Source organism: Sylvia atricapilla, chromosome 1, assembly GCF_009819655.1.
Source record: "Sylvia atricapilla isolate bSylAtr1 chromosome 1, bSylAtr1.pri, whole genome shotgun sequence".
In the NCBI taxonomy this organism is placed as follows: Eukaryota; Metazoa; Chordata; class Aves; order Passeriformes; family Sylviidae; genus Sylvia; species Sylvia atricapilla.
In genome coordinates this window covers 50954514-50981932 of record NC_089140.1, presented here as the reverse complement: position 1 = coordinate 50981932, position 27419 = coordinate 50954514, and the positions used below count along the sequence as shown (strand labels likewise).

The 27419-nt window shown below is 35.5% G+C and overlaps 1 protein-coding gene across 2 annotated transcripts in view; it reads left to right on the top strand.

Annotated features, from left to right (window-relative positions):
- The window catches only part of LOC136363380 (contactin-associated protein-like 2), a 226320-nt gene that overhangs the window by 27559 nt on the left and 171342 nt on the right, over window positions 1–27419 (top strand). For both annotated transcript variants that reach the window (XR_010743983.1, XM_066322578.1), the window contains exon 2: window positions 24346–24456. Coding sequence is in view for 1 of the 2 variants with exons in the window: in XM_066322578.1 (XP_066178675.1) it covers window positions 24408–24456 (49 nt within the window). In the remaining variant the exon portion in view is untranslated. The remainder of the gene's footprint in view (window positions 1–24345; window positions 24457–27419) is intronic.

The following is a 27419-nucleotide window of genomic DNA, read 5'->3' as shown; positions in this document are numbered from 1 at the left end:
AGATAACAGTTCTGACTGAAAACTGAAATTGAGATTGCATTCATGAAGTCTCATTCCTTATAGTCATTCAGAAAGCAAGATTTGTGGCATGTCTTGCTTCCTAAAGCACATGACACCAAGGTGCCATGCATTGCATTTGCTGACTTGATTTCTGTTGCGTAAAATCCCCATTTATAAGGCACAGATGTAATGACAGATCCTGGACCTGAGAGCTGATTTTCAACCCGTTGAACAGAAGTTGCTAAGTGACAAAGGTGCTTGAATTGATTCCTCTCAAATACAGAGGAGAGAGAAATGACTGCTAGTACAATTTTGATTATGCCCTTTAATTATTTAGCTACCATTCGGAAGTTGTGTATGTCTGCTTATTTCCTTGACCTTTGGGAATACGGAAAACTGTTCGGTTTGTTGCTTTTTCCCCCATGTACTATGTGGTGCTAACAAATTAATCTATGTAAATTTCTTCAGAAACTGAATATGCCTGGTAACCTTTCCTCCCCTCCTTAATTATTTATAAGGCAAAGCAAATAAACCTAAAATTCCTCCTTCTTTCCTCTCCTAACCTGTAGTGGTGCTGTTCTCTGCTGAGCTGCTTCTGCGTTTTACTCCTCCCATGGCTCTGCTTTGATGGGGACAGTGAAGATGCTTCTGTATAAATAACATGAATGATCACTTAGTAGAGACAGGGATTTTGGATTAAAGCAGACTTATAAATGCAGGTTTGTTATCAACAGGCAACACATTTTAAAAGGTAGTGGTGTGCCAAATCAGAACACAGTTTTAATTTAAATAAACCTTTCTAAAAAGTTCTGACATGTTAATTCAAAGTTGAAATGAAGCTCTGGTGCTTTAGCATCTTTTCATAATGAGCAGATTCAGTGTTTCTAGAGAATGTCTTACTTTGGACTACAACTGAAATTAGGCCACGTGCTTTACTTCCTATACACCTCCAATAAATGTTGCAGAAATGGTATAGTGAGATTAAAGTAAGCTGTGGGTGGGTTTTGTTGGTTTTTTTGTTTTCCCTGTGCTGAATTTCATATAGTTGCATGAAACCATATGAAGGTGTTTTTTGCTTGCCAGAGATTTAAGTATTCAGCTGGATGACTTTTTGGCTCAAATATCCTACTAAGAATAGAAAATTCTTAAATCAGAATTAGTGTGTTTGCTATTCCACTGGCTTTTTGTTTGTTTGTTTTGGTTTGTTTATTTTTAGGGAAAAAAATAGCTGAAACTTGCTTAAACTTAGTATAAGAATCTGATTAAATCTGGGCTCTAGTTATATAGTTTATAGTGCATAAATTAAACATTGATCTTGGTAATGTTTTGTTGCTCTTGGTTGCAATGCTACTAGAAATGAAAACTATGAAGGAAGCATGAAGAATGTACAATTTTTATTTGTTTTGGACTACAATTATACTTAAATCAGGTTAATATTTAATCTCATTTACTTTTCAACCTGCTTTGTTTGTAGTTTGTTCCAATTCAGCCTTGTTTCCTCCCCTTATTCTAAGACTTTTTGGCAGCAAAATGGTGGAATTAGCCCATTCTTCTGCAGTGATTAAAATAGTGCATATTACTGCTGTCATGGATAAGTCAAGGTGAATGAAATGGAATTGGCTGCTTTGCATGGCAAGTTTCTAATTTTTAATTGAATTTTTTTAGTTCTGTTTGTTGCAAATGGTAGGCTGCACAACTTGGATCACACTAAATGCAGGTACTGGGCTGGGACATTAGCATTTTTGATAAGAACCCTGCGGGCTTTTGTCCCAAAGGTCTTTTCCATGCTTGCCTTTGCAATTATTTATGCACAAAATCTCTTTGGGCCTTATGAAAATACCTCATTTTGTTGATACAAACTCTGCTATTAAAGAGACTCCTCTGTCTAAATTTCAGCTTTTTTTCTTTCTTTCCTCCTTCAGTCATAGTTAGGCAAATCTTGAAACACATGGTATTCAGGTTCCTCAGATAAATCATCAAGTAATTTGTTCACTTTTGCCATTATGAATTGTGAATTCCGTTGAGAAATAGCTTATGTCAGTAACATGAAATTTCATTGCCGGTACAAGGATGGGTGTCTTTCTGTAGTTTGGAAAGTAAGTGGAGCTCTGCTTGTTCTGCCAAAACTGGTTATTGAGGACTACTGGTGTTGAGAATTGATAATCTACCAAAGGACAGGCCATTTTTAGGTGTCCTGTGTTTAGGGACGATTATGATTTGAGCAAATGTGCAGATGCAGTATTATAAAGATGAAGTCACTGTTTGGCCTTGATGGTTGACGGGCTCTGCTTTGGAGCAGTCTCTCTCATAACACCATAAATCATAAATGCTTTGGAGAGGGTCCCTTGTTGCTTGCTGTGTAGGTATAAAGATTGTTGTACTCTGTCATGTAAAAGTTCTGGCACCTTACACTAAAAATGTCTGCTTGTGGATTCTAGGTATGTTAGAGAAATAGTGAAAGGGTTCTTTAAAAAATTTCTTAAAAAATACCTGGTTTGGTTTGGGGTTTTTTTCTGTTACATTACAGATAAAAAATTACAAACAGCTTTTGCATTAAGCAGCTAATTAGAGACTTCTAAAAAACTTAAAGGTTTGGATTATTGCTGACAATAATTTCCTTTCATTGTCAAAATAAATTAACCCAGATGAAGTAGCAGGTGTGTTGTAGCAAAACAGATGATTAATAAATGCATTAGAATTGAAAGACAAGAAAGAAAAATACTTTTTCATTGACCTTTGAAAACCAAAGACTTGTGAGAAAAAGCCTCCAACAATATACTCTGAGATTATTGTAAAAATGAAGATATTTAAGGGTTGTTGTGGGCTTTTTTTATTCTCTAGCATTCATTACCTATTGAAAGTGACAGAGTTTAAATACAAAGCATTTCTCTGCTTGATAAAGACAGTAGTTTTTGCAGACAGTGTAAAGGCAAACTAGTATATGCTGTCTTCAAAGAGTTTTGATATAGATCTCCCCAGTTTCCAGGGATTATTTCTTCCTTTCTGCATTTTCATTTGCAGCCATCATTTTACTTCTGACTGGGTTTCAGCTTCCACTAAGGAGAAGCTCTGTCTTTGATTAGAAGAGTTGCACAGTCCAAGTTTCTGTCTTTCTTTTGCTTCTTAAAATATTATTAATCACACAAATATTGGTAGGCTGGCACTCTTGAGCTTGTAATATTCTTTGGATAATTTTTAGCTCTTACTCTTAATAGCCCCAGTGGCCTCTCTCTTTCTGAAACCCTCATATTGATTCCATCAAATCAAAACAAACATTTGTTTTCCTTAAATAAATAAGTAAAACTGTTGACTCTTATGGAGTGCAGAGATTTATGGACCTATCAAAGTACATTTATTAAGTCATTTTCTCTTATGACTGTGACTTATTTCCAGTGAGGTTCTCTGTTTTGTTGATTCATATCACGTGCAAGTTTCTTTCACTAAAATGTCTCTGCTTCCCTTTGCTCTTTAATCAGTTTTGTGTTTTCTATTCTAGTTTGAGCACATATCTCATTGACTATCTTATTATTATAATTCACCCCACCCGCTTTTCCTCAACACTTCTACTCCCATTTGATCAATTTCTGGGGGTTATTTTCCTAATAACAACTTCTGATTTGATTTCTAAACTTTTCAGTCCAGCTTTCCAGAACTGATTTTAAAACAAATGTTGTTTTCACTTTGACTTTCATATGTAACCATGTTGACATTGGTCTTCTGGCCACTTATTCACCAGTGCAGTGTTTCATGATGTATTTTTTTTTTTCTTTTTCTTCCCAACAGTATCCAAAGGAGAATCACTTTCCCAATACTATGTTTGTGGATTGTGAACAAAGTTGGGTTTCTTAACTCGGTATCAGTACAGACACCATAGAACAAAACAAAAAATTCCATAATCATCCTCCTCATGCTTCCTCTAACACTTTTAGAAATTTTTCTTTCTGCATAACTTCTTTCATACTAGCCATCAGCTTTCACCATTATGTAAAATGTAATGCCTAATAACAGAGAGATCACATGATGTAGAGATACTGCAGTATACTATGGGCAAAAACAATGTAGAATTATGTATATTTTCAGAAAAAAATACTAATATAAAAATTTAATTTACAATGCTTTGTTGGATTTTTTTTTTTTTGGTCATGTAAATTCCTTGCTACTGAATACTGAATTGTTGTCCAACTTCTATGAAAGTTGAGCTCTACTAAAGTTTCCATTAAAATGCTTTATAATTTTTCGGCTTGAACAAGTAGTGTCACTAGAGGGAGCTTTAACTAGTTATATACTTGCAGCCTGTCCAGGGCAGAAAGGATGACAACTGCTTCTTACCGCTGACTGTAATGAATCATGAGTGCATAATATGCATAAAGTATCAGTGAATTATGTCTTTTTGAAATTTTATCTTTGATTTATGGAAGTTAATGACCTGGGGAGAAAGCCTGTCTCTGGCTTTCAAACAGTACACTAAGTTCTTGTGTTTAATGGTTCTTGATAGAGTGGTTTTTCCTCTTTCTCTGTCTTATCCTTTTTATTTTTTACCCATTTTTGTAACTTTTCTTATTCTCTCTGGCAGATTTTTAGTTAATAATATTTTATCCATATCAGCCATTCTCCATGTCTTGCAAGAGGCAAAGTTTTTAATCTTGTGATTTTTAGTTCTCAGATTTTTTAGAAAAGAGTCGTGGTGAAGCTCAACTGTCTTGTGAGTCCCAAGTCCTTCAGGTCCTCTTTGGCCAACGGGGTAATCTTGTGGCTTAATTCTGCCATAATTATAAGGAAAAAATGTCCAGCTGGTATTCCTGTTGCAGTTGTAACTCACTTTCAAGTATGGCTTTTTGATCTCTTCTGTGTCTTCTCCTCAGAGAATGTGAATCTTAGTGCCTAGTTGGCTTTTTTATCGTGGTTTTCAAACATAAATTATATCAGGAGATATGTTGTCAATATCAGGCATCTCTGGAAGCAATGCACTGAACTGTCTAGGATAGTTAGTTAATATCTTGGAACTTTTAACCTTTTGTGGGTTATCCAACCCCTATGTATGAATATTTTTCTGTTGATAACTTATCTCACACTTTTTTAGTAATTTTCTTTTGCTCTGCTTGAAAGACTATCATCTGTGACAGAATCACATTTTCATGCTGTTGAAACAGCAGAGTGATTTTAATCACGAGACTTAATAAATATTAATTATTATTTAGTGCTTCTAAACTTAAAGGGTATAACTATTAACAGTAATATTCTGAGCTTATTAGTTCAATTATTGTTGGTCTGCTTCCTCCTTACACCTGTTCTGCCTTCCATTTTGCATTACACAGACTAATTTTCTTTTATCCACAGGCGATACAACAAATTCTCATAAAGACTGATCAGAACTGAAAAGGAGAAAGATCGTGAACTAATTGCTACATAATCATGCCTGAAAACTGCAATATTGGCACTAGGCTAAAATCTGCTCTCATTTCACTTTAGATAAACTTCTGTCTTCCCCTGAAGCCAATTACAATTCTTTGGTTTTGCAGCTGGAATTCAGTGCTCTTCATGTCTGTCTTTCAATATGGCTGCAGAGAGCACTATCCCAGACATGCAGCATTCCCATTCATAAACTGAGTCCAGAAGCTGACAACAATCAATCTGGCTTTTCTGCAACAGGGAAATACCTCAAAGTATTCTGCTGATGCAGTCGTTGAAGATGTGGTGTGTTTTGGGAGGCACCTGTTGAGGCTAAGAATTTTCTCTTGAAAAAATAAAAGCATAAAAGCTGAGCTATCTCCCATATTGTTTTATTTTAATTTGGAATTTCTATGTGAAATGCTGCACAAAATTTGTCTCTCAGTCAATACACTATCACATGTCACAGAAGGAAATTGATTAGTGGAGACTGATTTACCTCAGTTGAAATTGCAATCCTGAGCTCTAAATTTTTCAGGTAAAACAGTCTGCTTCCAGCACTATCAACAGACCATAGGAAATAATGTTTCTTTATATATTTACATAACTTTATTTTATGGCCAGCAGCTGACCATTACCCCTAAACACAAATCTCACAGACACACACAAGGAACAGTGAAGTTTTCCCATTACAACAGCAGCAAAATTCTTGTTTTATATGGGGCTTACAAAAAAAGTCAGAATTTTTAATGACACAAGTTTTTACTGGAGATTTTGGCATATGCTTACCCAACAGCCTCTAAGACTCTTCAGAAAATATTTCTATAACCATTTCAGGTTTTGAACAAATTTGGAGCACAGTGTAATTAGCGTGTTCTTCTGCCATCTTGTAATTCTGGAAGAGGTGTGTGTTGTGTTCTTGACATTCCTTCTAAGGGTGCAGTAAGTTTCCAAAGTACCATACAACTACTGACATGATTTTTGGGGTAAAAATTGGGAACATAGGCTTCATGGTTTGCAATCTGTGACCTATAAATTATATTTCATAGGCAATAATGCATGTTGCTCCATGGTAAGCATTTTCTTTCCTAAACATTAAAGGAACACTAAATGGATTTTCAGGTGAGTAGAACAGTTTTTGGAAGTGGTACCTAGGTTTGATTTTTCTGCGCCTTATTGCTGCCTGTATTGAAGTACAGTATATTTTTTGCTAAATGTTTTGTACGTGTGTATTTTGCCATTATCAACACTACAAAAAGGGAGTATTCATGTTGATGGTGAGATATTGGCTGAGAAATAACAAGAATAGCTGCCTTACAGACTGTCAAGTGAACAGATTGACATCTGTATTTTAATATCATATTAGAAACAGCAGAACAGATAACATGAGACAGATTTTTGCACTACCATGATATAAAAGGTAATTCAGTGCATATGAATTGCAAAAAATATAAAATACAATATACCAATGTATTTTATGTTTTTATTTGAGAACAAGAGGCTTTTTTTCTTTTTGATACCCTTAATAAACAGTTAGCAGCAGGGGCAGTAAAACTGAGATAGGAATAAATGATTTGACATTTCAGCAGAGAACTTTGTTAATGAAGACTGATTTGAGGTCAAGATAATGCAGTAGTTGAGCAATATCTTTTCATTCTGTAAATAATACAAAATACCTTTATATCAGCTATTCAGATATTACCATATTATCTTTTCTTCTTAGAAGCAACTAAGGAACATAGTTGATACTTATTTAATTAATATTTTTCCTCTAAATTCTTGCCTGTGGAAAGCTCCGTCAGTCTTTCTTGTACTATTTTTCTGATACTTTTTTAAAATCTATTCTTGCTAATGCCACATATGAGAAGTCTAAGCATGAGGATTAATTCATAGGTCTTCATTTGTGATTTCTAAGCTCCAAATATCACATGATGGGCCTTGAATTTGAAATTATTTGGAGGAATTTTGGCATAAGTCATACCCCACTTCCATAATCTTGAGCAACCTCTGAAAACACACTTGAAAATAATTGTAGTAATTTTCAAAATACATGTGTGGGTACTTTACTTCACAGCATCAAATTGTGTTTGGGCCTTTGTTTATATATTTCCTGGGTTGATTATTTTATTCTTTTTGATTGCCAGCCATCCTAAGGTATCAATGAGAAAGGCCATAAAACTCACTGCAAGTTTTACTTAAATGGTTATTTAAGTAAACTCCACTTTTTTGTATAACAGAAATGGAGGGGAAAACTGCAAACTTCTACTTATAATAATAAACCTTAGAGTTTTATTGCCCTGTTTGAGGTAGTTCCTGCAATGGTGTAGGGCTTCTCTCGGGGCTTTCGCCTTCTTTCCCTAGCTAGCTCTGGCACTGGCGTTGCAATAGGGTCTGGTCCTGTATTCTGGAATACAGTTCTGATCTTATAGGTTCTTGCCTCAGCACAAGTGTGAACAATGTGAGAAATAAAGGGATAGAACTCTGGTGGGGGACTTCAACTGGGTTTTATTAAATTCTCACGACTTCCTTTCACCCAGGAGTCAGCCTGCCAAAGCCAACTAAACTCGTGGGTTTTTACCTTAAATATGGGGGTGGGGGAGTGGGAGGATACAACTTGGAAGCAATTGAGAATGGCAAGGGAGTGACCCTGAACTTAAATGACAACTTATGGGACAAATCAAGGGACAAATGGGGAAGGGGGGCTTGGACCCCACCAACCACTCGATGTCCTCACCAGAACTTTCTAGAGATCAGGGTGAGGCTTGGAAGTGACAGGCAGGACCCAGGTGTCACATAAGCAATGACTGATTAATAACAATAACTGGGGTAAAACATGGGGTACATGGAACAAACCATTACAAAACAAAGAACAAAAGAATGCAGAAACTTGATAAATTCCCAAAAGCACCACAAGTTCCTATTTTTTCTCAAGAATATTTTACTGGTACACATATACAGGAAGAAAAACTCCTATGTGCATGTGATTCCAAGTGTATTTTATCAGTGAAACTAAAAGAAGATGCATGGATGCTGGAAAAGGCTCATTAATCAAACAGATGTACTTTCAGTAATTATGAAATCTCCCTATTAAGCAGAAGCAGTAAGTCATTAAAATATCTTCACTGGCCTTTTGGCTAAGATCAAGCATAGAATGTCTTCTCATTAGGATAACGGATTTCAATAAAATGATATTCCATCATTCTCCATAAGGGAACAAAATGAAACTTTTTGGTTAACTGCAATCACTTAATCATTCATTATATCTTCCTCCAATCTTGTTCAAGCATTTATAAGAGAAAATTAATTCTTCACAAACTCAGCCTACTATCCTGGCAAACTGCATTGACCATAAAAGTTAACTTTGTAAATTAAATTAAGGGTGGCTTAATGAAATTAATCCAGAAAGTAAAGTGAACAAAAGTAAAGAAGTATATGGTTTTCTTTTTTTTTTACAGATATTTTTTTAATTAAGGAAGGAATTCATAAATGAAATTTTCAATTTCATTTTCAATTCATATCTGTTAATAGATACCAATTCTGTTACTTTTTAATTTCAGGAGAATTTACAGAGGAAAATTAGAGGTTTGTTGCATAAATTAATTTAATTTTTTTATTGTCTTTTTTGCTTGAATTTCACTTATGTTGATTGTTTCCTATTTGTTTTCAATACCTTTTGAATTAATTTTTCTTTGAACTAAAGATCTAAATTATGCATGTGTGATCTTGACATATCATTTATGGATTCAGAAACAGGAGAGAAAAAAAAAAAAAAGGCTTGAAAAGCACCATTTTATTTGGCATATGATCTGACAGATTTTATTATTGGACATTTTCCTTATCCTTACTGGCTGTTCTTTATTTGTAGTTGAATGAAAGTATTAAAATATTTTACTTTTTGCTTCTAACTTTTTGCTGATCTTCACTTTGCCACTTCTTATCCAGAACTACTCTGTGTAATCTAGTCATCTGTAAAAGGACAAGGCGTAGTGTCTTCAGTGCATTGAGTAAGTCATATGAGGTTTGATGAAAACTTTTAAATCCTGTTAGAGGCCAACATGTGAAGACTGTCTTATTGCAAAGCTGAATTATCACTGTGTTTATGGTGATTGACAACACAGTACATTTAAACTTTCCTGCACACTTTTGAAAATGCAGACAAGAAGAGACTTTCATCTAACCAGTATAATTTACGTGATTGCTGGCGCATATATGACAGGAATGGCAATTTAAGAGATGTAGAATAGCATGTAAATTCATGGTAGTTACCATGCTTAGTATGAGAAGTTCGCGTAACAAGTTCATTGCCACAGAAACAAGTAGTGAATCCTCCAATTCTGCCACTGGTTTCAGGCATTGGTGCCAGATATGGGATTTGCAGCCCAAGCTCAAGTTTGAAGAACTGCTGCCTAGAGCAGGCAAGTAAAAAATATTCCTGGGTCCACTCTTTCATTTCAGGAGAGGTCTTTCCTCTTCTGACATCCAGCTGTTTAGGCAGCTCTTCTGTGCTCATTAGAGGGCAAGCTGAGCTAAGCTCAGGCCTTTGCCAGTGTTTTATGTTTCTTAAGAGGACAGCATATTTGAGTTCCTTTGGTTTCTCTTCCCTATTTCTTTCATAGAGGAGGAATGTTTATCTGGATTATAGAATGGTTCAAGTTGAAAGGGACCTTAACAATCACTTAGACCCTACCGCCTTTCCACGGGCTGGGACACCTTCTACTAGTACCCCACGTTTCCTTTCAGTGGGATCCCAAGAGGCAGTGTCACAGAGAGATAAAATTCAGACCTTCACAGATTTGTTCTGGGAGTGAATATTAGGCAGTTAAACATAAGCATTAACATACAATTAAACATTATACATTAACAGGCAGTTAAAACTTGAAGTAGAAAGCTTCAAATTTAACTTTGCAGAAATCCTCTTACAAATTAATTTGAGGTTCTTTAGTTCTCTCAAATAGATCTGTAAAAACCTCAGCACTTATGCTTTTACCTTGCATTTAGTCAATACCATTGGCATGAATGTCCACGGTGTTTCTGAAGAGCAGTGCATCTGATGTCTGATCAGCAGCTTGGTGGTCAACCCTGGCCAGCTGCCAGGTCCCCCCACCCTTCAGGGGGAAAATAAGATGAAGATGGTTGTGGGTCAAAATAACCACAGAGAGATCATATGCCAACTACCTCATGGGCAAAATATATTTGACTTGGGAAAACGAGTTTATTTTATGCCAATAAAATAAACATCCAAAAATTTGTAACATCCAGAGGTGGATGTTACAAATAAATTAAACCTAACAACATGAAATGCCTTACCTCAGTGCCTCTTCTTTTTCCAGTCTTAACTTCATTCTTTTTCTGCTGACTCTTTTCTCTCTTGACTGAGTGGCAGAGGAGGATGGGGAATGGGTGGGGCCATTGTCTTCTCTGCTGCACCTGCTCTCTCTGTTTCTTTGCTCTGGTGTGGGCTCCTCTCCATGGGACTGGAACCCTCCAGAGGAATTTGGCAGCCAGAATCATCCTGTCCCTCTTCCTGTTCTCTCTTCAGGGCTCACAGGGGAGAGCCCCTTTTCTCACTCTTTTTTGCATCATCCCTCACTTCTGGCCAGTGTTTTGATAGCCACAGAGTCAAAAGACCCTTGCCAAGACCTGGGCAACTCCAGCTGGTATGACTGGAAAGTCCTGCAGGTGAACCTGCATTGCAGTACTTACGTACGTATACAGATTTTGCAATGTATTTACAGGAGGCATTCTTCACTTGGAACATAATGGGAGTTCATGACCCAGGCAAAGGTAGTAAACTGTAATGTTAGGAACTTAATATTCAGATATCTGATTAAAATTGGAGGGAACTGACTGTAATAATAATACACCTTCATTTTTCAGATATGCTAATTTAACTGTGCTGTGTTCTTTTGTTGACATGTTAAACATGTAAGAATAAGGTTGTACCAAGCATAATTATCACATTCTCTTGGCCTTAAAAATGCCTCAGTTGTAGCTGAGCATGATAATGAAAATACAATAATGGATGCTGCTGCTGTCAATACTGTTTGCATTTGATAATTAGAAAAACCTAACAACTTATATGTAAAGAATGCTATGTGAACAGCAGGATTAGCTGGATAGCTAAAGCCATTGTAAAACATTTTGGCTTGAATTTCCATAGAACATTAAAATAAGGTAGGTGTGATTGTTTAAAATCAGGAAGAGGTGAATTCAGTGCAGTAAAACACCACATCTAAAAATATGTCTTTTAAAACCCATATATATAGCATCTTTCTAGCCAGCTTTTAAGATTAATTACATTACAATTCTCTTCAATGAGTGTTTCCTAATTCAAGAGTTCCTGATGAGAAAAAAAGTACATGAGGAAAGGCTGTGGGCTTTTTAAACAAACAAACAAACAAAACAACCCAAAATAAATGTTGGGAGCATATGAAAATACCTGGAATTGTAATACTTGCACAGTGAAAGGGAAATGTGGTATACTAACCCTGCTCTTGATTAAGCCCTTTAACAATTGTTTTTAATGCACAGTAAGTTCAGAACTGTTTTTCCTACTTTGCATTTTCTTGTCTTGTGTTTCTGTCTAAAGCATTATTTCTCTTGTCCCAGTAATGCACTGGACAAGCACAAGTAAGAAAAAGCTGTTTTTACTGTGGGTGGAAAATATGATTTGATTTTTTTTTTTTTTTGGGATGCTTAGTTACCAAAGACAGGTGAATTTTGCCTGGGGCAGTGCAAACACTGGATGCAGGAGAAGTGCAGCACCACCCTTCCACCTTTTCTGTTCAATCTTTGCTAGTGTGATAGAACCATAAATATTTGAATTATCAACATTGATCAACACAGGCAGCCCATGTCCTCTAACTTACACTTTATAGTCGGGGTAGAAATTCTTTTCTCAGTTAGGTATCAGAACTCTTTGGAAGTGTTCACACTATTCGTTTATTTTGTACAGACAGGACAATGCATACACATTTTTGCTTTTTTGGGTGGAGGAGGCTGGAAAGAAGAAAATTCAATTTAACCACAATGTTCTTTGTATACATTAGGAACCTGTTATGTTGTACATTTCCTGTGGTATTCTTAGGGCAGAGAAGCTTAAAATATAAGCCTTTCCTCTCAGTAGCTTCAAGAGAAAAAATACAGCCAGAAAGTTTAATCTGAATGTGGATCTCAAAACATGGGGGTGTTCTGTATCTCTTGTGTTTGCATCTCACTGTTTCATTTGACATCATGACTTGCTCAGGTATTCTGGGAAATATCAGTAGAAGTTGTGCCTTTTTGACTGAACATCACCCTATTACCAAAAGAAAACCCAGATACCACTATGCAATGATTGATTGTTACCTATCCCTCTCTTCTGCCCCTCTAAAGCTGAATGATAAAAATTATTAATGAATGTTAGATCTACGACTAGTTTTGATTCCCTAAACATGAAAGGAAAAGTACAAAAAAGCAGATCTCATGGTAACTTCTTCTGTAAAATTGTACCTACAGCTGGATCTCACATGTCATTTACTAATATTCCTACTTTACAAAAAATTTCTGCTGCTCTAAAATTTGGATACATATTTTCCTGATAAGTGCCATGGTTTATGCACTTGAATCTCACTTAAACTTGTTTGAATTCTGCATCTGATCGTGATTTTTTTTTTTTTTTTATATTGATTCCTGTGCTCCTCTTAGGGGTTAATAACGGCTGACCCTGGATTTCTTTCCATTGGAATTTAATTCCTTTTTAAAATGAATATAGACCTGAAACACTCAAAATCAGTATCTCCTCCCACTAATGATGAAGCCATCATAGACTCACCATCCCCTCCAAGATTTTGTTTCCTGCCATGAATATAGAACTAACAGCTAGAGTTTGGATACACCACATTTTCTGGAATTAGAAACTGGCTGTCATCTCAGAACTGGAGATTGCGCCTTTGACTGATATTTCTCACTTTAGAAAAAAATTGACCCATCATTCATACAGATATTTTTAAATGTTTGCAATTTGCTTCTTCTGGCATTTAGTCCCTTAGTTTAAACATTGACTTTAATCCCAAATTTTACTCCTAGAAAACCATGAATCCAAGCAGACTGATGAGGAGTTTGCTTGTGATGCTTGTTGCCTGGACCTGTGTCAGAAGCAGGAATCCTATAAATACTTTACACTTGTGAATCAAGCATTTTCATCTATCCAACCTGTAAGTCTATCAGAAAGAAAAATGTTCCATTCAGCTTCAGATATGTCTCTTAGTGTCATAATGGTGGGATATAGTTTTTCATTTCTGGGGAAATAAATAATCATTCTACCTTTAATTAATAAATGCTAGATGCGTTCAAACCTTGGGGAATATGGTAAAGTGCATCTACAAAATGTGTGCTATGAAGGTATGCAATTGAAGCTGCCTATCTGAACTGATTTGTACTTTGTGTTGTTACTTCTGTGCTTAAGGATGCTGAACACATTGGAACCAACTTGCAGGTTTTTTATCGGCATATGAAAACATTTGTTAGCCTGTTCTGACTTACATATATCTTTTCTTCAAGGTATTAGTATAAGAAAATTTGGGACTCTAGTGTCAAAATTCATAACCACGTTCTATAATTGGTTTGAGTTTCCCAGTATGTATAACAAGTCTCAGAGAATATTGTGTCTCACAGGCTGGCTGTAATGCAGCTTGATCTTTTCAGTCTAAAATACAGAGAATTCAGAAATCTGAACTATGTTCATATTTTTCTGTTATCAAATGTTCCTCAATTTTTTTTGTTGTTCTTCTTTCTTTCCTAGCCACAGTTCTAGCCAGAATTTTGGGCCTAAAAACTACAGAAGATATCAGCATGGTTTAAAAGCTTATGGTTTTGGAAAATCAAATCAAGACCAGCATGATTTAAACATATGTCATATATACCCTATATTAATGCAGGAGTAAGGAAAAAGATCAAAACATATGTCATATATACCCTATATTAATGCAGGAGTAAGGAAAAAGATCAAAACATATGTCATATATACCCTATATTAATGCAGGAGTAAGGAAAAAGATCAAAACATATGTCATATATACCCTATATTAATGCAGGAGTAAGGAAAAAGATCAAATTTTGCTGCTTCTTTCACCAGCAAAAATACCTTTTCAGAACACTTTGCTGATGCTTTGGTGAAATCAATGTATTATGACAATTTAATTTCTTTAGTCACTTGATACTTCTTCAGAAATGTGAGAAAGAGTGCTTTTAACAACAGAGTTTACAAAATGCAATCAGAGTTAATCCTCCCATACACCAGTGATAGGACTTGAGAAAGCATATATTTTAGTCTTCGTTGGAGGTTAAAATCTTAAAAGAAGAGGCAGAAAACATAAGTTAGACCTTCTTTGTCTTTTGCATAAAGGAAAAGAATAATCTGTCAGTATAATAAGGTTACATTCATATATCACGCGTTATTTGGCTTTTGCTTCTTTCATCACTTCTAACATTAGACAACTGATAAACAGTAGGCTGATATTTTCTGCTATAAATGACACATCTGTTTTCTCTAACGGGGATACGAAGGTAAACAACAATGGACAAACATGGAATTAATAATCCTTTTGAATAAACCCCTGATTTTAAGCTTAAGCGATATTTGCTTTCTGCTTTGCAAACTGAGAGACCATTCTCTGCTGCATTTGCATGACCTGCTAATTTCTATTTTGATTCTCATCTAATCAAAGGCTAAATGTACTTTGCATTCTTAATGGTATTAAATATTTTGTCTGCCTGGTAGGAACAGTTTCCTCCCTAGCTACTATAGGGAAAGTGTAGTTTTGTGGCAATACCTTCAGACAGGAATCTGCAGCTTTTGCTCTGAGTTAACTTTTTAACAAGACTTATGTTAAGCATCTTAACCAATATGTGGGTAGGTAGATAGCCTCATTGCAGATAATACAATCTTTTGAACTTTTTCTTTTTAATTATATGATATTCATTCTATATACTAAAACATCTATTTTTCTGTACCTGTGATACATTGGTTTGTGAATTAATGTTTGGCTTTCTGTAAGAGTGCTCTTATTGTTGAAGTATCCAGCAATTTTAAAGCGACTGTTTGCTTTGACCTTGCTTAAATTAAATTAAATTAGATAAAGCCTAGTATAACGTCTGTAAATTCGGAACAATTGCGTTGATAAATATCTGCTAAAAGTAAAGAGACCATTAAAATAAGTAGGACTTTGAGGAAAAAATCCAACGTATTTTGTTTTTGCTAGAGATAAAAGCTTAATTTTAAAGATGGAAACCTGCTAAAGCAATGATGAAGAGTAAAACTGAGAAAAAATTTAGAAAATTAGTTGTTACCCATTAGTGTTTTATAGTTAGGTTCTGAAAAAAAGGATCAAAACAAGAACAGAAGAAAGCCCCACCCAAAAAAACCCATGCAAACGAACCCAACTCTCTCCCGCCAGACACACACATATCAACAATACCAGTTGATATAAAGTTGATTGAGGAGGAAAAAAGGCTAGGTTATTAATGAAATTTTTCTAATTTAGATGAGAGTGGGCAAAATAAATTGTGAAGATTTTAATCTTTTTCTTGATCTTTTTCTTCATCATTGTGGGTCCTTCTGCCTGCTATTCTAAAACTTCGCATAATCTGACTTCAGGTTTCTTCATACTTAACTCAGGTATCAGGCTGTGAAAAATCAAACATACCTGTAAAGACACCTAAGCTGGAGCTTTGTTTGCTGTAAAAATCCTTCAAAATTCTCAGGTGTTTTCAGTAGTGAAAAGGTTAAGTACTGTATTTGCATGCCAAAAGGTTAATAACCAAAGAGTCATCGAGGGCTGGATATGCAAAAATATGAGTTCTATTTTGCATAGAATTGATAGCCTACTGTTGCTTATGCACTAAAGACAATTTAATGAAAGCCCAAGCATACAACCAGACTGATTGGCTTTCAATTATTCCAGGCGCCATTGACCTGAGTAGTGGAGATTATTTAAATGAGAATAAAAGATGCAGGTTTCTCATACAACTGAGTTTCACAGGGTGCAAAACAGTTTACAAACGTGTTCATAAAAGCACAGTAAAAAGGGTGGGAACATTTGATGAATTCCCGAGGGACTGTAGACTAAAGCAGACCCGAGGCAATCCAGGTGGGCTGGTGTTTTAGAGTTATGTAAAAACTGTCACTGTCCACTCACTTCCAACAAAAAAACCCAAAACAAATCAAACCTCAACCTCAAGCCAACACCAGCTGTCTAGGTAGGCTTACTGTAGATAAGCTTAGACACTATAAAACCCCCATATTTAAAAAAAATAATTTAAAACTGAGTTTTACTAAATGATATAATAATGCATACATTTAGTTTTGATGTGCATTGTTTTTTGTGAATGTAAAATACTAAATATGCACTTTGATAAATGAAGAATTTAATACTATACTTTTCTGAAAAATTGAATTAGGCAAATTTTCAACTTTTCCTTTGTGAAAAGTTGAAATTTTGATAAATTTTAATTTCAGGAGGCTGCCTTTGCATATGTTTATATTTACAATGATTCCATACTGAATAATTTAATTAAAAAATAAATCCTAATATCACTGGTTAAGTTGTAAATCACAGTAATTAATTATGTTAGCTTTAACCCTTTTCTCATTTTCAGTGGTTAAAAGCAGAAGCTTGGACAGTACTGTGGATTATGTTGTACATCACTTGACAATGGCAATGCATCCAGGAATGTCTCATAGTAGTCATGTAGTACATTGCACATTGATACAATTCTTATGATATTTTCATTTCCAGTGTTTCCCAGGGCTGTTTAAAAATGTTTATTAAAAATTCCTCAAACCAAGAACGTTTTCCTACTTATTCAAAACCTGGGCCTAGTGATGGAATAAGATGGTAATATTTACCAATCAAAATTTATAGCCATACCATGACCTTTCAGATTATTAAGTCATTGGTTACTCTAAAAATTGGTCAATAGGTATCAGAAATGAAGTTCAGGTGAAAAGATATTGTGGAAAATCTTGTAAAGTACTATCTGTCTTAGGGCATCCACATGCACTTTTAGAAATGGCCCTGGTGATGTATTCAGTATTACCTAGAGATGAATTCCTGATTCAGAACCAGAACAAAGAAACAGATCCTACTGCCTGTTCACTGTTCTGAGCAAAGTAACCACTATAAAAAAATAATTTTCTGATACTTGTTCCTTTGCTCACAGACCTCTAAAGAAAGGCTTGATATTAACCTCAAAACAAGTAACCTTTAATGCTTAAGATTTGTGTGAAGACCACCAAGTTAATGTAATTTATTATTTCACCTTGGAGGGGGAAATAGAGGTGCTACGTTTTCTTCCATTCCATAAGCAGCTAACCTTTTGAGCAGCAATGTATTATGTGGAACTTGAAGTAAAATTTGAAACATCCCAGGTGATCAAAATGAGTTGCTCTAATCTTTTAGATTACAGCTGAGCTTGAGCAATACTTTCAAAAGAGCTTCAGTGACACTTGGGTGCATTTGCTCACAAAGCTGAATGTGAATTTGACTCCTAAACAGTCCATCAAGAGTGTTGTGTGAAATGTCATGTGGAGAATCTGCTAGCTTCTGCAATATGGAAATAGGTGGGACAGAAAAGGTTGAAAAAAATAAGCTTTACTCTAGCAACCATCATCCCTATTTACTATCTAAAGAGCCTCAAGAAACTTGGGGAAGAGTAAAGTTAGCTTGTTATCCCAAGAAAGAGAAAAATAAAGTAGCAGTATATGGTGAGTTTTCTTTAAACTGCATTCCAAGCCAAGAAAAGCACAATAAAACATTGAAAGGCAGAAGGTTGTTTGTTTGAACCAGCCCAAATGTATCAACGGCTGGTTCCTTTGGCAAATACACCTGACAGGCAAGTATTTGTTTTCCCCATAGAAGAAGGTTATCTATGATAAACTCTTCACTGATTTCTTTCTGACTTAGGTACTTGAGAGCATGAGGTATACTCTACCTGGCTTTTTTCAGCTATTTATCTGCATTGCTGTCACACATGATCTAAAGTTTGGATAGAGGCATACCGTATCAGGCAGCAGGGTTGTGACACAGGACAAAGGATGAAATTAAACTGTGCTCAATAACACCTGCTGCTAAATTTGATTTTTTGAAGGGGTTCCCATTGATTATGAGCTACTTTGAAGTATCTCCTGCTTTTTGTCTTGCATCACTTTAAAAGTTCATTTGAAATAGTGCATAAAATTTTCTAACAACTTGTGCTTATTTATTCCTACTCTTTCAGGAGACACAGGCTTCTAAATTAAACCTGGTGTATTCTAGTATTTATTTTGGATTATAAAACCTGCCTGTGCTATATAGAAAGTGAGGCTGTCTCAGCATAATAATACACTGCAATCCAAACCAGCAGCATTAATATTCCTATTGGTTGTCATTGGAGATGTGCCAGTTCCCATATGTACTTACCCACATTTCACAGTGTCCTTGCAATCTCATGACTGCTTTTCAGAAGTGCTTGCTGGCTCATTCTTCCTCCTCAGCACACTACAGTGGAATTATGTATTCAAATTGGAGGGGAAAAATGTGTTTAGGATAACTACCATTTAGCACACAGTGCAAATTAAACCCAGATGATATAATTCTCTCCCTTGCTCCCTACCATTTATTTTGGAATTCATATTAAAGCAGGAGTCTTTTGAGTTACAAGTAAAGATTGAAATTGCTTATAACTTTTTTCCCCCTACACTTAACAGGCATTCTTGTATAATTAATTAGTTGGATATACTGTTAATCATTCAGAAATTGTGGTTTGTATTGTAGATGTTCTGTTTGTCTAGTGTAAAAGAGAACTGATTAGGACTTTTGGTTAGAGTGTCAGAGCTTTGGATATTTCATGGCAATGATTTTTTTTCAATGCTGATACAGATTGAGTCACCTCTTCCATCTTCTGCTAGTGATTTATTATGGTTATTTTTAATTCAGAATACAATACTGACATTGCAGTCATCTGCCTTTTTGAATCAAAGTTGTTCATTTCTGACATAAACAGCTTTGTTTAGTAATTTTTTTATTGGCGGCGTGTTTGTGTCTTTGATCTATCCTTCAGCAAAATTGTTGTCCTAGATTTAAATTTGATAGGAAATCTTGACTGAAGATTTTAAAGCAGGAGCGGTGAACTGTGGATTTGGGATTTGGTATTTATTTAAAGGTATGTTCCTCAGTACACACTGGACCATGTGATGTAAAAACCTTTCTTATTCAAAAGCATACTTAGTAAGTCACCATCACTTATTTCTGATGAATTACTGTTATCAGTATCCAAATATTTTTCATTTTTATAACCACTGTACCCATCAAAGCTGTCTTTTTACTATGCTGACAGATTCTTTGGAAGAACTTCTGAGACACCCTCTGATGCAGCTTCAAGTTATTAATAAAAACTACCTGTGACTATAAATGTATATTGTTCCCATTTCTTAGTATTTTTAGTTAGTTTTTATGCATTCTTACCTACTGCTAGATACAAATGTCAAGAAGACACAGATGAACTGCAGATTAGGGGTTTTTTTATCTACTCAGACTACTTTGATGAGATATGTCAGCAACTTTACAGGTGACCTGTTTATTGATCAGGAAGCATTTCAACAGATTTCTGTGAAGTGAAGCATCAAGGTATTTTACTCTGCTTTGCCCATCAAAAGTCATTGAAGTGATTGGTGTAGTGAGGATAAACTTTAATAACCTATGGGGTTGATAAGAGAGTTCGTGTGTATATGGTCTGCTTTGTGCTGCAATCAACTGCTGTCCCTTCAAATAATGTGGTCCTTGTTCCCCAAATAGTTCACAGACTAGTAAGTGGAAATTAAAGGAATTGTAGGCAAAATAGGAGACAGGCCCTTTTTAGTTTTTCCAGTATGATGGGTAGGATGTAAAAATAAGCTGTAAATAGACTGTAAAACAGGAAATAATGGGTAGATATTTTTCTTTGTTGAGTGTGAATGCCAGAAATATGAGAGGCTGCAGGACGAGATACATCTCATCTGGCATCTCTGCCTGAGAGAACACGTAAGAGAGCAAATGCACAGCACAATTTTGTTTCATGGATTTTTGGGTTTGAGGAATTTAAAGATTGGGGATTGCAGATGTTTTCCATTTGTGTTTATTGTCATTAGGTGGCCTTCATTCCATTGATCTATCTATTAGAATCTTAAGAAGACTTCTTTTTGATGGACTTATACTTGTTATTTCCCTTTGAATAGGGAAGTCAGAGTAGCAAATGTCATCATACCTATGACAAAGTTATAAGTTCGCTTGATCTAAACAGAATAGAGTGGAGTGGAAGTGTCTTTTTGCTTCAAAAAGTTAGCATTTAAATGAATCTGAGGTGCCTTGGCCTTTAATATATCACTGAGATAAAGGGAATAGAGGAGAGTTTATTTCTTTCCTGCTGTCATGCTGGCAGTAGAGTGTGCTCTGTAATTGATTAACAGGCCACAGTGCATGGACTTATATGGCGAAGGCTATTATATCTGAGTAACAGGAAGGTATATATGATTCTGGTTACAGTAAGTGAAAAATGGGATTCTGCAGCGAGTAACTAAAACTGCTGGAAGAACAAAAGGTTCCCAAGGATTTTTTTTTTCTCTTAAATCTGTGGTATAGCAGTAATTCATATTCTGACTGAAGTTTAAATAGTGCAATATATTTAGTGAAACTTTCATACAGGGCTAGAAATATTAGCTTATGTAAGCAGTCTTTTAACTTTTGTTCTGTTGGACCTAAAGTCATGAGTTAATTATGAGATATAATAACTTTTTTTAAGTGTATTAATCTGAAATATAGTCCTTCCATACGATTCATACGCATTTATGGTGAATTTCCCATATTTTAAATCCTAAATGAGCAGGCAGATTGGGAGGCATGTTTTTTTAAAACAATGAGAAAGTGATATTTTTTCCTATTAGTTGGTATGTCAAAATAGACATAGGACAGGATTACAGTTCCAAACAGCAGTGAAGGCAAACGGTATCAACTCAGGGTTTTTTCTTAGCCCCCACCACAGTATAGATGATTGCAACCAAATTAAGAAATCAGAGGGCTCAGATTAAATATTTCAGAAGCACACATACATCATATGAAGTATATTTATTGCTGCCTGTAAAAATTGCGACCACAGCGGCAAAAACAGGGAGGCTCCCTGTGGGTTTGGGTTCTTTTTATTATTATTTTTTACTAAGTCAAGCTTCTCTGTCTTATTCCTTTAAGAAAGAATAAGCCAAGAATATGGGTTAGTGAAACAGAAATAAGGCAGACCATTAATGATTTAGAAATTAGTATTCATTCAAAATAAATTTTCCATATTTCCTTTTGTGCATCTTCAGTGCTAGCACAAATACAACAGCTGTCAAATTGAAAGAAGGAGAATTTCTCATTAGCTACTGGAACCAGTAAAAGATCTGAAGGCCTGATGAGCTTCTATTGTTGGGAGAGGCTTTTTTTCATCTCATGTTTTTTCTGAGCTCAATGTCAAAAATTTATATTTATTTTTGTTGCAGAAATGAAGAGTTTGCTCACGTCTTTAAAATAACTTTTTAAAAGTTTATGTTTTAAGATCTTTTATTTCACAAATTTTAGACTACAGTAAACAGTAGCCTCCCATTATATAAGTAACAAATCAAATTATATAAATTTAACACCTTTTTGTAACTAAGTTTTATTATTCTAATATTTTTCCAGGAAGATGCAGGTTTTTCCTCCCACCCCAGTTTGAAGCTATGGGTAGCAGGAAATTGTATAAACCTAACAATTTACTTTACAAAATGTATTTAAAAGCCCTCAGGAAACAGAACAAAAGTACATTTCATTACTGATGAGAACATGTTTTTTTTCTTTAAGGTTAAATATCATGTAATACAAGCATACAAAATTATATAAAGAGATTTTGTTATGTATTTTTAAAACTTCTGATTGTGTGTTGTTCTGCTTTTAAATGTTTCATTCCATTTTTACCCAGAAAACAGGATTAATGGCAAATGCCTTCGAGTCCCTAGCTAGGTAATGCTAAAAAAGAGGTGCAGCACAAGCACTTTGCAAGTTAAAGAGAGTTATTGTGATCTGCAGACAATAAACCAATAGATAAAGAAATACTTGAGAAAAACTTTGTCAAGTAGTTCTGCATTTATGCGATTGTGGCACTTAGGATAAAAATTGACAATTTTGGCAGTCTGCTACTCACTTCTGTTCTTAGCTCTAACCTTGTACCCCCTTGACTGAAATAAAAGCAACCTGGCACTCGGGATCTGAGAACAGAGGGCTTTCCTGTGTGTCATATCTCTGCTGCCAGGCAGAGGTGTGTGCTGCTGGAGAGGTGTGGTGTGAGGAGCAGCCAGCTCCAGGCTTCTGATCAAATGTGCTGCTCTGCTGCAGCTAAAGCAGAGTCAGGAGGAAATCGATCTTTCTGGTTTGTGGTATAAGCAATAAGGTTTCAAACCATTTATCTTCCTTTGTCAAAATTCCATCATTAAATACTGTGGTAGTGATCTTAAAAGTCATTGGAATTATCCTTTAATTCAGTCCAAAGCAGCTGCCCTTTACTCCTGCTTGTGCTTGTGTGGATTTTTTTTCCGTTAATGTTTGCTAACTTGGAGATTTGTAAAGGACACTTATTTTCTTTGTTAAATGTCAAAATGCTGATTACTGAATGAATGTTCTTTTGTATTTCTGTACTTCAGTTTCTATTCAGTGAAAATAATTTTATTTTTCACTACATGAGACTGCACATTTTAGGAGAATTGCATTGTTTATTACTTGATTCACTCAGAATCCGTTTTTTTTTCCTCATAAAATTCTTTAGAAGGTAGGATTAATTTGGTGTCCACATGTGATACAGTCTGACCAAACTACTGGTTTTTAATTGTACCAAAACTATGTGCTGTGGCTGAGCACCAAATATGCTGCTTATGGATATAGAGACGTATTGTGAGCCACCTATGGTGACCTAATGCTTTCTAGATACATAGAGGATATTTCCACTTACAGCAAAGACTGTGCTGCAGTGTATATGTTTAAAAAGATTAGTTGGGCTGACTGGTGTATGCTAAGCATTTTTTTAGATTTACCTGTGTTGCAAATGAGTAATTTAAGCTACATATTTCTCCCATCTGTCGAAATATCTACAAAAGCTCAACAAAAAGCAGTACATGAATTAAGTATTTGAAAAATCCTGAGCCAGTTCTCTTCATTCTAATTTGTATCATACAAAAGAGGGAGATTTGGTTTACAGTTTTTTTTCTTCATAGGAAGGCTAAGATACTGACTTTGAGGTTTTTTTCCCATTTTAGATGCTAATACCAAGTTAATCTTCTTTATAACGAGGTAAAATGGAAGTGAAGTACAGAAATGAATTGTAGAGATTAGTCAGTATAGGTTTTTTTTAGTGAATCTGTAGTATCTGATAATTCATAGGCATTCATTAATGTTCCCTATTTTCTTTTTTTTTTTTTGTATATCAGATTTATCAGCACTCCTATTACAGCAATGAAAATGTGTATCTTATCTACTTCTTAGAAGCTGTCATGATAATAATTTTTTAGCACCAGATTTTTGTGTCATCAAAAACATCTCAGATATATCAGGGTAGGCTTTTTGTTCAACACTGCATCCCTAAGGAGAGTGATGGCTCATGGTTAGATATTACTAGTACCTTATTTTGTCGATGGTTGCAGTCTTTATTTCCTCATGTTAGTGTGTGTGTCTGTGGTTTTTTGCAGGCTTTCTTGTGGATTTTAAGTTGAGTTTTTGTTTGTATGATTGGTTTGTGTTTGTAGGGTTTTTTGTTGAAAAGCTATGATGTAGCTACATGCATTCCACATGTACAAAATAACAAGGATGTGTTATCACCCAGGGGGAAAATAAAGGGCCCATTGTCACTTAAAACCTATGAATAATTAAGAGCATAAAGTGAACCTGTTTTCTTGTGTTTCAGAAAAGTGTGATGAACCTCTGGTCTCAGCATTACCCCATTCCTCCTTCAGCAGTTCATCATCCATGACAAGCAGCTATGTGCCAGGGTATGCCAAGTTAAACAAGAGAGGAGGTAAGGGACATTCTCAGCCTTAATGTTTAGATATTTCAAAAAGTGATAAATTATATTTTTCATGTGTAAATGTGTTTTATGTGGAATCCTATTGCTTATGCTTGTTTGAGCAGACTGTTTTTATGAACTGAATTAATTTCTCTTTCATTGTATGGGACAGTAATTTCACTGCAGGGAGAAGGGCACTATCAGTAACATGTAGCAGCATGGGCCACATGTGGATGGATTCATACATAATTGACTTCACATAAAAGCTCATACCTCTATTCACTGGGAAAATCAGTATTTGCTAGGTCAGGGTTGAAGTAAAAATAAACAGCTTTGATGTGATTTGTTGATGCAACTTGTTCTCACCTCAGCAATGACTGCTGTCATTCAGGTTTTTCTTTCACCATTGGAACTTTGGCTTTTGTATATATATCTCTAATGCAATGAGTATGTGTAATATTTCTTTGTTCAGATAACAAAGCTGCCTCAGACTTAGTGGTTGGAAGAACAGGTGCATCTATTTGATGGCACCTGTTATTAAATTAAATCACGTGTATTGATTAGCTCTACCTGGTGTAATGATACTGAGGCACCATCCTGATGCCTTGAGAGGCTACCTGGAGCAGAGGTTGGACAGTGTTAAAGGAATAAAGTAGGTATTCATTAAAAAGGTCTTCAAACTATACACGTTGGACAGTACAAGGGCCTGGCCAAGGCTACACCCCAGATGGACAACGGGTCACACGTTCCTACACTTTTATAAGTTTTGGTTGCTTTATATATTTGGGGTAATTGTCCAATTACATCTTCAGGTTATGATCCATTCTCCCAGTTTGCACTCCTCAAGTTACTACTGCTTATACTTTTCGGGCCCAGAGCTGCAATGGTGTCCTTGGTTTTCAGGCTGGAAAAGGATTGTTTTGTCTAATTAGTTAGACAAACTGTGAAGAGAACTTTCTAAAACTTTATATGAAGTTCAGAGTTACATACTAATGCAGTAGAGAATCTGGAAAATATGAAAGCTAAAACTTAAGGCCTCATTTCCCCACTTTAGACACAGAGCGAGTAGTGCTGGTAGCACTGCCAGCTCGGCCGGTTGTCTGGAGGTCATCATGTAGGAAGGGATGAGCTGGGTCCAATGTCAAGCCAGGAAGCATAATCTGTAAGTGGGAAAGAATATAGGGTGGGTCCAGGTATGGATATTCCTATGGTGTAGCTCAGGTAGTACCTGGAGGCTAAAAAGGGACTCCTGGTCTCACTGGCAGTGTGAGTGGTTCTTCACTGGGTAATGCAGTTATGACCTGTTGGTACTCTCAGAGCCTTAATACTGATCTTGGTTTACTGTCCTGCAACTTCTCTGTATATTTCTGTTGCACAGATGTAGAAATCGTGTTCTTTGATGTCTTTATTTACTTTTTTTTTTTTTTCCTTTGTTCTTTAAAATCAGCTTTAGGCAGGCCCTGGAGTCACTTTAACAAGTGGTAATTGACATAGTGAGTTACTTATAGCCCTGCTTCCTCTGATGTCAACCTGTGCCTGTACATTTAATATCTCTGCTATCATCCCATGATTGTGGTCCTCTACCCTACATTTTTATACAATAACAGAATACAATCTATTCTCTGCAGAATAGATATGATAGGTACAGAAATATATCAAAATTATTATACTGGTAAACCCTAGCCCATGCAATCACATAGCTAAATTAAATATAAAACAGATGGTTAAGTTACTGGTTGTTAATGCAGCTAAGCAACTAAACAAAAGCCAAAGACTAGCTTAGAGAAAATATGATGATGAGCTCTAGTGCTACAGGCCTGCAGATCTCATCCAAAGCCTGTGGCCAGACAGGATCATTGGCAATTTCTTTGGTTTTAGGCCTGCAGACTAGTAGATAACATGGTTTATTGCTTCTTAATGAAAATAAATGTTGCCTTATTCTGATGGTAGGCTTTTATTTCAGTGCTCCATGTATTTTGTTGCATGCAATTTTTAGTTCTCAGACTTTCTGTTGCAATGTGTTCAAATGTGTGTTTTGGTAGGCTGTCAGATCCTGTCAGTTGTGTCTTTAAATGTTCATCAGATGAAAGGAGTGCTACTTCAATTCTAAAGCACTGATCATCATTTAGGTTGAATTCTGTTGTATGACCATAGTTATGTCCATTTCCATTCTATTTGCTGCTCTAAATTTAAGAAAACATCATTAGAACCACTTCAATAAAATACAACTTAGTATCAGTTTGTCTGGGAGGATCTTCCTTTGTTTTTAGATGAGTATTTCTCCTTTTAGTTTACAAGACAACTTACTATGTTCTAAGTGAAAGGCAGATTGACATTTTGATTTTAATTTTTCCTTTAATTATATTTACCTTTCCTGTTCTTACATTTATAATCACTAAAGTGCAGTTTCTTTTAATGAGGTTTCTTTACCAATATGGATCAGTGTTGTCATTAATCAAACACTGGCTTTATTTCCTTATTGGAAATTTAGTTGCACCTCTTTGTTCAATAGCAGTTTCATCTCTTTGTTTAAATAGCAACTTTGCCAGATTGTTGTTATCCATCTCTTAGTACCTATGGAGCATAGCACAAATACTTTTCAAAACTGAGGGTCTATGTACGTAAACAAATATAATTTTTCCTAATCCTAGTGGCAGTAAAAGTACTGCCGAATTCAGGAGTGTGTTTAACATAGGAACTTATCTATCTGTGTTTATGCTTCTGCTTCTGCAAGTGATAGAAAATAGCTCAGTTTTAATACTGGGCTATTTTACAACTTCATGGAATTACAGATATTGCTAATCAGACCAGTAATAAGTGAATCCAATTTTTTTTTCTCTCTGTGGAGTCATTATCAGCTAATAGATTCCCAAATCAAATGTGCTATTTAAACCACACTGTGCTCAAGTCATTAAATGGAAAGAACTCCCCCTTCTCTAGCCTCAGACCCTTTAAATTAAAGAAATGTACATTTG